General features: G+C 41.0%; 1 protein-coding gene across 2 annotated transcripts in view; it reads right to left on the bottom strand.

Moving 5' to 3' along the window:
- The window catches only part of USP15 (ubiquitin specific peptidase 15), a 64,020-nt gene extending 52,457 nt beyond the window's left edge, over window positions 1-11,563 (bottom strand). For both annotated transcript variants that reach the window (XM_072333434.1, XM_072333442.1), the window contains exon 1: window positions 11,380-11,563. In XM_072333434.1, the coding sequence (XP_072189535.1) occupies window positions 11,380-11,468 (89 nt within the window). In that variant the 5' untranslated portion in view covers window positions 11,469-11,563. The remainder of the gene's footprint in view (window positions 1-11,379) is intronic.
- Window positions 11,564-12,529: the final 966 nt, after the last annotated feature.

Here is a 12,529-nt window from a genome sequence, read left to right as displayed (position 1 = left end):
CACAAATGTGTGTGGTCAGGAACGCAGTCACACTCAGGCACCCATTCTCCTACGAAACCCACCAGCCTTGTCCCTTTCCCCATTCTGTGGCCTCCACCTTCTTGATCTAAATTTGAATGAAATGATGAATCTTAAGAAATGAAAGCTATAATTTTACAGAGAAAGGAAATTATCACATTAGCATTGATTAAAACAACAGGTTGGCCATGGTTCAGGTAGAACCATATTACTATTCCAAATGCTTTGCACTAAATGATCATGTTGATAATATTGTGAGCAACAGAAATGTTGACTTCGGGATATATGCAAGTCAGGTAGGGATTCACTGTTGTAGACTTTAAGCATTTACCAACTCAACGCTTCATCTACTTTTATTTTTTCACATCCAATTAATTAATTTCACTACTGACCAGTTTTTCCTCTGCAGTGCCTCTTTACAGATCTCCTAACTGAAAACATTTCTGTTTCCTAACACAAAAGCTCAAAAACTTTTATCACTTCTATTACAATCTACAAACTTGTATTTACATGCATAGATAAGAGATCAATATCTCTAGCATAAACAGTTGAAAGGCTACCTGTAAATCATGCAAGAATCTAAGTGTGATAAGAACTAAACAACAGACAAGCTTTTTGCCTGAAAATAAAACCACTACATGACAAACAAATCCTTAAAAATATCACTTGAAATCTGAGCTTATCTGAACAGTCTGCCCACCAGTACGAGGCAGAAAAGTACAATGAAGAATGCATGAATGCCAATAGCGTGAAAGCTACTCAAATTACTTTGCATCTTCTTTTTTTCTTCCTTCCTTGAATTCACGATGAGTAGTACTTTGCTTGGTTAGTGTATTTTGGACGTATGAGCAAAGATGCAATGATTAACTTAACTGGTGCAAAATACAACTCATAAGACTAGATTCTACAACTGTTAAAAATAAGTTAATATTTATAAAGCACATGTAAAACTTAGTAACTGCAGACAAATAATTGGCTTCATGTGTTTCTTGCAAGATGCCTTCTACTGAAGAGTGATGAAAAGATTAAATAAGAGAAGATTATGTAATTTGTGTGCACTCGAGGGCAAAGCTTAACACTTCAGTTAATACAGCTTGTAGTATGAAGTGGTATATAGCTAACCTTGTGTAGTAATTTTTAAATAGAAAAATCCCACTAAAATGATCCTCCTGGGTAAAGAGCAAACAGTCAACTGCCAGTTCTCAAGATTGCTTGCATACCATGTCATATCCTAATATTCAGACTTGGATTGAACTTATTATATATTTGATATGGCTCAGTAGATGTCTTACCAGAACCTAGTGAACTATTCACGGACCACAAATCATAGGTTAGAAAAGTGCTGTCTGATTCACTATTGCAACATTCAATTCTCAACATCCTTCATGAACAAAGGCAAGTAGGATACTTACATAAGCAGTCTGGTAATTAATTTAATTTCTATTTAGAGACAACAGGCTTTCATCAACACAGGATCTACCAGCATTGTTAAGACTTCTTAATTTAAACAAGTAATGAGTTTATTCTCAGACAGACATTTTCAAGAGTGAATTCGGTAGACCAGCTAAGCACAGCTGTGAGACAACATATGCACTGCACAGAACAGGTCTTAGCAGAAATGTAAAACAAGGAATTATACATATGGGAACAGATTCTCAAAATGCTAACAGACGCTGCAGTGGTGAGTTCTCACAGTTAATTACTGCACATACATATGTACATACAAGTTCTACATAAATCATAGGCATTTTACTCAGCACTGGTTGCTTTTACTTCAGTGGCATTCTGACTTGGGTAAAAGGAGCTGCTTTGATTTAGTATGGAACACAGTAATCCTCCACCTTTGCAAGAACTTGTCAAATGAAATATTATATTGCCAATAAAATAAAGAAAAATGGAAATTTGTGTTCAAATGCAATACAACTCCCTCATCTTTACTCAAGATGGGTTTATCATGTTAAAGATTACACTAAAAAAAAAAGCAATTATAAGTCGTGCAGCTTAGGGGATCGATCTGCTAAAGCATATAAAGTACATTAATAAAAACCACTTCTTACCACTAAGGAAGAGAGTAAAAAAATCAGAAAATTAGACTATATATTCTGATCCTAAGAACATATTCAATACAGCTCTCTTACCAAGACTGACAAGACAAACTGCTGATTCATCTATGCAAAACAAGGCAAACCTTAATAAGTGTTGCAACTTTGTTTATCTGTTCATCCATGTCATAATATCCATGATGCAAGGAACCATCAGAAAATGAAAGTATTTACCAACAGAAGACTTGTAGTTTCGTTTACTTGAGTTATCTCTTTTCCTCTTAAAATGCCATATCTGCTAAAATCTGATTTCTTAAATGAATGTCAGCAGTCTTTAGAGGGAAACTTACTAAAAACTTGTAGCATGCACTTGAGACCAGATATACTTCACTGAATATGTACTGCCCCAGATACAAAAATAGTGTAACATGCATGAGTAGAACAGAGATATAAAATATCTGCATGTTAGGTGTGGTACAATGTTTCACTTTTGTCACTATCTCCTAATACAGAAAAGTGCTCCCCACCAATACAATGTTAAGGGAGTCTCCTGAACTTTGCACCTGACTGACAAAGCTGTCCCAGCACAACCCAGCAAAGCTCAAGGCAATGGAATATTCCCTGTATAAAACCATTTTCTAAAGTAGCATTTGTTACTTATCCCCGATGGAATCCAGATTTCACTCAAAAAAGAAATTTAGCTCACAGTCATCACCAGTCAAGCTAATGAACAAGCTAACCAACCTATCTTGAGATTAAATGCCCCTGGAGGATTTTTGTTAGAGAGTGATGGAGAAAACTGGCTGAGAGATTTCTAGACATGCTGGTTTGAGGGGCAAACCTTTAAAACCAATACAATCTCACCCCAAGGTTAACTTTAAATTAGTAGATGTTTGATATTTATAGGCATTCCAAATAAATCAGTCACCTAACCAGGCTAGATTAAAACAACATAAACAAGTTTTATTATGTTTAAGTCACCCTGAGCCAAGAAGCTGAAAACAGAAACATAAAAACTGAAATAGCCCCAAAACTCTGTCTAACAGTAAACAAAACATGCACATATGATTTACTCAGAACTACAGTGAAATACGAAGTTAGATTCTGAAACTACCTCAATAATATTGGAAACACTGATATAGTTGGATACACTGATACAGATACTGATAGAACTTGTGCTCCTGCAGAACACGAAGAAGCTGCTATAATCAAGATTTACATCACATCTGCAGACATGAGTATTCAGAAAAACTGGAATTCGGTCAGACCATGACAGAGAAAAACCACCCAGTTCCTTCTCCCTTCAACACACAACAGGTTTTCATATTGCACAGACTCAGTGCCATCCCCACAAAGGAGGAAAAGGCAACGTTCACTTGTCTTGTAGTCTTAGTTCAGGCTCCTGTGAGTTTACTGATCATACAGAGGGGTCAAAAAATATAATTACAATGTCCCTTGATACTGCCTTACACTGCAAGCCACTATTTCCCTCAAAAAGCAGTGACGACTGATGGTGATACCGAGCTCATCCATACAGAAGCTATTTTCCAATCCCACCTTCTCATTCAGGTACAATTTCTCTTTAATTTTTTTATTTGAATGACCTTTTGACAAGTGTTGACAACCGTAAAGCATAATATTAAACATTTCAACCTACCTTCCTCTTCCTCTTTTCCTACACTCAGGTTGTTTTCAAGGCATAAGTTACTTATGACCTGCAACTATTCATTAGATAATACATAAAATGTCATCTATTACTTGATTCTTATTACTAGAAAAAGAAAAAACAAACAATGTTTGTTTAAAAATAATGTAAATCAACATGAAAAAGTGAAAGACAACTATTTTAAGCTTGCTTTAGTTGAAGATGCTAAAGAGACTAAATCTATCTCTAAGAGAAGTTTAGATCAGTTATTTCATCCTCATCTAGCACCTACAGACTACCACTAAGGAAATGCTGTAGGTGTTGTTGTTCTTTGGGTCCGTTACCATGAAACAAAATGTTATTTCCTGCATTTACAGAGGACTGCTGATCTCTGTGACAGGCCTTTGTCTGATTCCTGCTTGTATTCTCATCCATTACTGCACCTACAGCATCATCTACAAATTATATATATAGTACTCAACACTTTCTGCACCATTTCCCAGTACAGCTATAACAGTAAGAAATACTTCTCTATGTTCTGTATAACCAATTCAAATATAACACTTGTACAAAGGTTGCTCCAAAAGTAATGCTTCCTATTTTAACATGTTGGCCCCTGCTGTCAGAGGTGGATGTTGTGATAGCATTACAGGCTGAACCTTCCCGCCAATATACCAGTACGTGCAGTTGCTGTGTGACAGACGGCAACAGTGTCTGACACAGAAGTGTGTAAGATTCAAGGTGTGGCACCAAATTCCTCCATGCAGAAAAAATGGCACCTACTGACATTCATCACTGCTTGCTGAACATTTATGGATGTGAGTAGTTGTGAGCACAGTGAGGTGGTGGGTGGTGCATTTCAGCAGTGGCAACTGATCATAGAAGTATGACTGGATTCACCTCTTACCTCACCTCCTCGGTTGACAGAAAAGTGTTTGAACAATAAGATCCCAGCATTTACCCCTTTTGTCAGAAGCATTCTGAATGCATCACTCAGTTATATACTGAAAGAATTAAACAGTATCCGATATAAATTTATTTACGCTAACTGGTAGATCTGAAGGTTTCAAAATCAGAACAGTTAACCTTAATGTGCAATAGATACTTCAGAGAGACATGCTCATTTCAGCACCACATACTGCTAGGACACCTGACCATATGAAAACAAAATATTACATTTCCAACAGCAAAACTGTGCAAATTGTCTCGAGAGATGGCTGAGGGTTTTTTTTCTACCCTCACTTTGCGTGAGTATATCTTCAGTATTGCTTCATCTAAAGTGGAACTGTGCTGCTGAAAGCAAATTAGGACTCCTGCTTAAAGACGCAGCATCCCGATTTTATTCTTGCACCATTCCAACTATGAAAATAATAAAGTTTGTACCTGCGTTTCTACTTGAAGGGCAGAGTGGCTGGATGACTGTGAAGAGGAAAGGAACCTGGGGGTGTTGGTTGGTCAATGCTAAGCTGAACATGAGCCAACAGTGTGCCCAGGTGGCCAAGAAGGCCAACCGCATCCTGGCCTGTATAAGAAATAGCGTGGCCAGCAGGAGCAGAGAGGTAATCATCCCTCTGTACTCAGCTCTGGTGAGACTGCATCTTGAGTACTGTGTTCAGTTTTGGGCTCCTCACTACAAGAAAGACACTGAGGCCCAGGAACATGTCCAGAGAATGGCAACAAAACTTATGAGGGGTCTGGAGCACAAGTATTATGAGGAGCAGCTCAGGGAGCTGGGATTGTTTAGCCTGGAGAAGATGAGGCTAAGGGGAAGACCTCATTGCACTGTACAACTTCCTGAAGGGAGGTTGTGATGAGGAGGGGCTTGGCTTCTTCTACCAGGCAACAATCAGGACCCAAGGAAATGGCCACAAGTTGTATCAGATGAGGTTTAGACTGGACATAAGAAGGAACTTTTTTACTCAGAGAATGTTCAGGCACTGGAATGGCTGCCCAGGGAGGTGGTGGAGTCGCCATCCCTTGCAGTGTTCAAGAGGTGTTTGGATAGGGAACTAGGAAATATGGTTTAGGGGTTTTCTGTAGGCATGGTAAAGGGAGGACGGTTGGACTAGATGATCTTATAGGTTTTTTCCAACCTTGTGATTCTATGATTGAGTTAGGCCAGCCAAAACTGCTTGATGAGCTACACGTGATTAACAAATTATTTCAAAATGTAAATTTCTTTCAGAATTTCAGAAGCACTTGAAGATTAAATAATGCAACTATCCTACTTTATTATAGTAACATTCAACCATAGTTTTATTCAAAATGGTAAACCACAAAAAAAACCCTAAAAACCGAAAAAAAGAAATATCATAGTATCATAGTATCGTATGAGTTGGAAGGGACCTTAGAGATCATCGAGTCCAACTACCGGGATTCGAGCCCTTCTGTGTAGCAAAGCAGCGCTTTTACCACTTGCGCCACAGGGGCGATTCAAACCCAGGCCCTCCAGTGCTGCAAGCAGCACTTTATACCACTGCATCATTTAGTTCCCAATTTTAAGAAATCTTAAGTCTCTTTAGAAATGAAAACTTTGTAGAAGTCAGTGCACCAAGATACTTCCACATCAACTAATTAGATCATACCAGTCCAATTCCCACTACAGCACCCCTATGCTGTTCCCATAAAATGCTGCAAGTCTAAGCAGAACTTCATATATATCAAGTGCTGACGTAAATCTTTATGTAAATCATAACAAAGGGACTGCGTTTCTGTGTTAATTTTAAGTTGCCTGTGAACATTACACAAATAAGCACTTCAAATACATTCATATATTCTCCATTTAACTAAAGATTTCTCAACAAAAAATTGCATTAACTCCTAAATTAACATTTGACTTCCAATTTTGAAGCCTGACCCAAACACACCTTTCACTTTAACTCTGCCCCATCAACTAACAGAAGAGATCCACACCTACTTATTTCAATTGCAAGTAACCTGCCAAGAGAACTTAGAACACTCTGTATATCTCCACATAAGTGCTGCATCCTTCTTCAAACAGTGAAAAAAACTTAACATAAAATTTCAGCTGTAAGATCTTTAAGTAAAAAAAACTCATCAACTTAAGCCTCCTTTTAAAGAAAAGGAACCAAAATGTCACTTCCAGCCTTTGAACAATGAGATAGCGCTCCTTGTTTACCACCATACTTGTTTCTGGTAAGTTGAAGATATCACTTCAAATGTTACTGAGGTATATAGGTCAATTACACCGCACCATGATGTCACCGAAATCAAGCAAATCTTCCATTAAAGTCCAATCTACATTCTATTCATGTACAGCACAATAATGGATTATCAAACATGGAAAACACTGCCACAAAGGGCTATTATAGATAAGCATTTCAATATCCAGGTTATCATCAGTGATGGGCACTTCAGGGTTTTCAAATAGAGCCATATATTCCTGCTCATCAAGACTAATGAGTTTTTACCATATTCAATTTTTAAATGGTTACTTTTTATTTTTATTTATTATTTTTGATGGGAAATCCTTCAAACACATTTCTAGAGGGGAAATCCCTGAAGACTGAACTTTCCATATCATTAACTGAGGATTTTACCCCACTTAAAATTTTATCTATTCTCCTCAGTGGCTACGAGCCTTAAAAATGACAACCAACCAATACTTGTCCCTGTGATTCTTCTGGACAATATTTCCTTCACCTTTCCAGAAACGTATGTTGTTCAATAACAGCAGTACTCCCCCTGGAATCACTAGAATTTCAGGAGCAATGTGCATCAAAGACAGTCTGGGAGAACACAAATAATTGACAAGTTTAAAAATCACAAACAGATCATGCATTTATCTCATTCTAAACAAAGGGTGAAGAATAGTACCAACATTTGTTGGCTAGCAATGCTGGAAATCCTAGTCTTTATCTGCTAGCCTCAAACCTCTTATACTAGATGTCTTCTCTGTGTATATGTCAGCACAGCACTCAACTATCGAAACAGATGAAGGCTCTTAAGTTCTCTTCTGTAATTCAAGGGTTTCTCCTCCTCACATAAAATCTGAGATTGTTGAGCTCATTCCAAATGAACACCTTTTGTGACATGTCAAGCCAAAATTGGACAGCATGAATGGTTCTATGCTACTGTACTTCTTTGTGCTGCTACACAGTATTCACAAGGTAAACATCTAAGGGTTACATTTGTTCCCCTGGACACCAAATAAACTTGTGACCCTTATTTATCCAAACCTAAAAACCTAATTATTTTCCAAATCACTGCTTTTGGCAATATCATTTACATTCTTATCTGCACAGAAACGAACACAGCAAGAAATACATTAAAGAAGTACAGAGGGGAAATTCTGGGGAAAAGACAGGAAATTTGGTGGAAGCAATTGTGCTGTTAGTCATTATTAGTCACTGTTACCCATTACTAAGTGAACCACTTGTTGGCAGGTGACACCTGTGGCCTCTCAAGCTTGGACCACGGAGGGCTAATGTGCATAAGAGGTATGAAAGTGAAGAATATGAAAGCATTTGTAATGTCTTATTTAAGTAACTGAGGCAACACTGCTGACTAAGACAGCCACAGCATAACAGAAACTGCAGAGAAACCAGGACTGAAAGTGGTCTTAAAAGTAAAGACAAGATACTATTTCTCAGTAGGAGGCAGAAAATTCACATAAAGAGTCACAAACAATTGGCAGAGTCTTCATCAGCTCTTGAAAAACTATGGCAGTATCAGTAACTTTCAGAGCTGAAAACTGTATCCCAGTGACACAGTAAAAACAGAAATACTTGGCAAGGTTCTCAAGAATACCACTGCAGCTCCAAAGGCATTAAATGACAACATTAAGACCAGTTGGTCATGCAAATTAAAAAAATAAATAAATAAATAAAATTGATGTATACCAACAGTTCTGTGCTTTCTGAGACTGGATATAGGAGGACACTGAGTTCACATTTGTCTGCAATCGTAGCAATCAGTGTTTTTGACTGAGAGGTTAAAATCTGCATGGATACTAAAAACTCTTCTCACTTCTCAATGGTACGATTTCAAAACGCCGAGGAGCAATCAGATCAGATTCTAAGACTGCAAGATATGAGATGAACTGTGCATTTCTTTTCTTTCAGAACAAAACCAGAGCTCTTTGAAACACTGAAACTGTGCATTCTTTGGGAAATACTGCAAGAAGAGAGAATTACAGGTAATTCGAGTTCTTTGGAATGAGAGTGTGGTTTTTAGTGCTGAATTCAAGAACAAAAGTAATTATAATTATTTAAAGCAACTAATAAACTAAGGATTTTCCTCCTTGGAAAAGCTTTAATTTGATGTTTAGTTAATACATCCTTTAGGAAAAATAAGAAAAATGGGAAGATGGAAAACCTGCAGGTTTACCTCATTTAAACACTTATTAACTGCCCATAAAAGCATGCAGGAAAGGTAACCTGAACAAATCAGCCCAGAATCCCATCCCTGAGCACTGAACAGGTGGAAGACAGACACCGCTCCTGCCCATCCACTGTGACAATACATTTTTACCCATATTATGCCCCAGGTATTCGTAAAAACATCCACTGTAGCAAACTTTACAGCTTATTAAGTTGTCTGTTCAAATGGAATATTTGAACATGTGTATTCTACAAAATCTTTTCTAATATCTAACTTCTGAAACATTGCATGTAAATCAGTTTCATTTCTTTCTCTCTGCAGTAATCTCTTAGAACTAAGAAGTTTGTTGCCCTCTACTACATGATTTGCTTCTCTTTGCCCCACTCTTCCTTTTTCCTGAAGAGGAAACCCCAAAAGCTTTATAAATGACTTGTTTTCTCTATGCTCTACATTCACGAGAGTTGGACATTTTAAAAGCACTGTGTTTAAGTACAGTGCTTGAAAGCTCCAACAGAACAAGCTGATACATCATTGCTCACATTTTTCTCCAAAATTTACTACTGAGTGAATGAATGGAAACTGCAACTCTGAGTCATGACTTAGAGCATGTAAACTACCATGCTTCCTTACTCAGACCAAAAAGCTAGTATCAAAATACCTCTGATACACACACTCCTTAATTTGTGAAGTTAAATACACAGCTTTAAGTGTTAATCCTATCAACACACCTATATACACATCTGTTTTTAGATTTAATAGTTCATGAGTCACGGTCAACAGGGCTCTGCCACAGCTTATTCAGCCTTAAAATGCTTGATTAATATTAGTGTCATAATCACAGTGAAATATACTTATTTTTCAGAGAAAACTTAAAAGCTTATTTCACTAAACTGGTTTTTCCATGTTAAAACATTTTACCTATTAAGGAAAAAAAAAAAGACAGCTCAGTCGGTACATGCCCTGATTTACTCATTACATAAACTGCTCACAAAGTTACTTTCATTTTGAATAACATCAACCGCTTGGGATATTTTTTTTAGTACTCAGGAAGTACCCAACAGAATCATATATGAAGGAAGAAAAAAGCTTAGAAGACTCCAAGCCTGAGCACCCTTGTACTACTGCCAGTCGTTTTCAACAGTACCATATGAATCGATTTCCTTTTTCTACTTGCTTATACTTTTCCAGCTTAAGAGCAGTCTGTTCATATGCCAAAAACTGAACGTATACTCAGCAGTATTTGAATAATGCATCAGAATGTATGCTTCTGACACATGCTGCAGTATCAACACTGTTAAATATAGTCTTCTATGGAACTGGAACAAGTGAGTGATGACAGCTGAAATGAGGTGGGGAAGCTCTACTTTTGTGTATTCATACTTAATTTTCACCGAGCTAACGTTTCAGCCTTTGTCTTTGGGTGACAACTTCACAAGGGAAGAGAAGAGGTTGGGCGGTGGAAGGAGGGGCAGTTCCTCTTTTTTTTTTGTCCTCTTAAAAAAAAACACACCACACAACAACAACAACCACCACCCCACACAACATGCCAGCTAGTTTCCAAGAACTACACCTCCATCTGCCCAATCCCCAAACACACACTAGAACGACAGTGTTTATTTAACCTAATTCTTCCCAGCCGTGGCTTATTCTACTGACAATCTGCACGGTCCACTAAGAGATCTTTTCTACGGACCAGGAAAACATAGGTTGGCCGTGGAAGAGATGATCATATGAGCCCGTTTGCACCTCCGGGGGCTGCTTCGTTGCCTATTAACACGTTCGCAGCCCAAGTCTAGATGTAAGGCCTACGCCGGCGCCACTTCCTCCCTGCAACCCGGCTGGTGGAAGGAAAGCTTCCGAGCAGAGCCCTCCTCCCCCGGCCCCGCTCCAGCAGCGCTCCTCGCGGTCCTCATTGTGAGGGGCGGCCATCGCGCCCCGCACCCCGCCGGGCTGGCTCCCGGCCTCCCCTCCCCCGCCTCCCTGCACCTTGCTGACCTCGGTGCCTGCCCCCACCGAGCGCCTCGGCAGCGCGGCGCGGCCCTGCCGTGGCCCGGGGCGGTCGGAGCCCTCCGGAAAGGGGCTGAGCGGCGGGGAGGGGGAAGAATGGCGCTGTTCCTTCCCCCCCCCCCCACCCCACGCCCCGTTCTGTCATCCGCCCGCTCCCGGCGGCCTGCGGCGCACGCAGGGTTCGAGCCGCCCTCGGGAACGAGGAGGGCCGAGGGGAAGGAGGTCGGTCCCTCTGGCAGGCGAAGCCCCGCCGGGGGTGGGGGAGCCGCCCGAGTCTCGCAGCCCGGGCCCCCCCTTCCCTCCCCGCCTCCCCGCCCGCCTCACCAGGTGTCGCCCTTGCGGAGGGCGGTTTTGAGCAGCGCCGCCACGTCCGTGCGCTGAGTCTCCAGATCCGCCGCGCCTCCCTCCGCCATCTTCTCCCCCCGGCAGCAGCGGCGGCAGCGGTAGCAGGGGCAGGAGCGGGCCGCGCTGCATGCTGGGAGTGACGCCGCCGGGAGACGCCACAATCCGCAGGGAGGGCGCCGAGACGGAGGCGGCGCCACCTGGCGGCGGGGAGGTCTTTCCTCTCAGCAGAGCCGTGCGCATGCGCACTGGGAGACTCGGGGCGTGCAGGTAGTAGCGAAGCAGTGGTGTGCGGAGGGGCAGTGCGGGACTCGGGTCTCACCCGTACAGTGCGTGTTCTGTGGGCGTGCTGTAAAGTGGGTCAGAAAGAAGAGGTGGCAGTTTTGGAATAAAGGGCCGCCTGCGACCTTCTCTTCCGTGCTTTAATTAGCATATATCTAATTAGATGCTGTGTGCCCTGCTAGCAAATGAGTGGTTTGGATTCCCATAATTCTTATAATGATGTAGCTCGTATTGTTGCATGGATGCCGCTGGAAATTTAAACACACGGGGTGACTTGCTTGGACCAACCCAGGTCCTTATAAAATCCCCCGGGAATTGGTTGTGTTTTGCTTCAGCCCCTCCTACCCAAAATGCTGCTTACACCAAACACCGCAGCCTCCAGCTGGTGTGCCATCAACACTGAAACGCAGCCCCGTTACAAGGCATTGACAAGGAGCTCTCCCTCCCTTCTCATTTGCATATGGAACCACGACGTCATATAGAAATCCTGAGCTGGAGGGAAATGCTGCTTAGAGATGCCTGGAAACAGAATGAATTCCTGCAGATACCATGGTGCCCCTCATTGCAAGAAAGACCCTGAGGTTTTGGTGTGTGTCCAGAGAAGCTGTGAAAGGTCTGGAGCACAAGTCTTATGGGGAGAGGCTGAGAGAACTGGGATCGTTCAGTCTGGAGGAGGCTCAGAGGAGACTTTATTGCTCTCTACAATGGCCAGAAAGTTCTCCCAGGTAACAGAGATAGGATGAGAGGTAGTGGCCTTAAGTTGTGTGAGGGGAGGTTCAGGTTGTATATTTGGAAACAAAAATCTTCTCAGAAAGAGTGGCCAGGCACTGGAATAAGCTGCCCCAGGAGG

The sequence above is a fragment of the Excalfactoria chinensis genome, chromosome 1 (assembly GCF_039878825.1).
Source record: "Excalfactoria chinensis isolate bCotChi1 chromosome 1, bCotChi1.hap2, whole genome shotgun sequence".
Classification (NCBI taxonomy): Eukaryota; Metazoa; Chordata; class Aves; order Galliformes; family Phasianidae; genus Excalfactoria; species Excalfactoria chinensis.
This window is presented reverse-complemented; position numbering and strand designations above follow the sequence as displayed.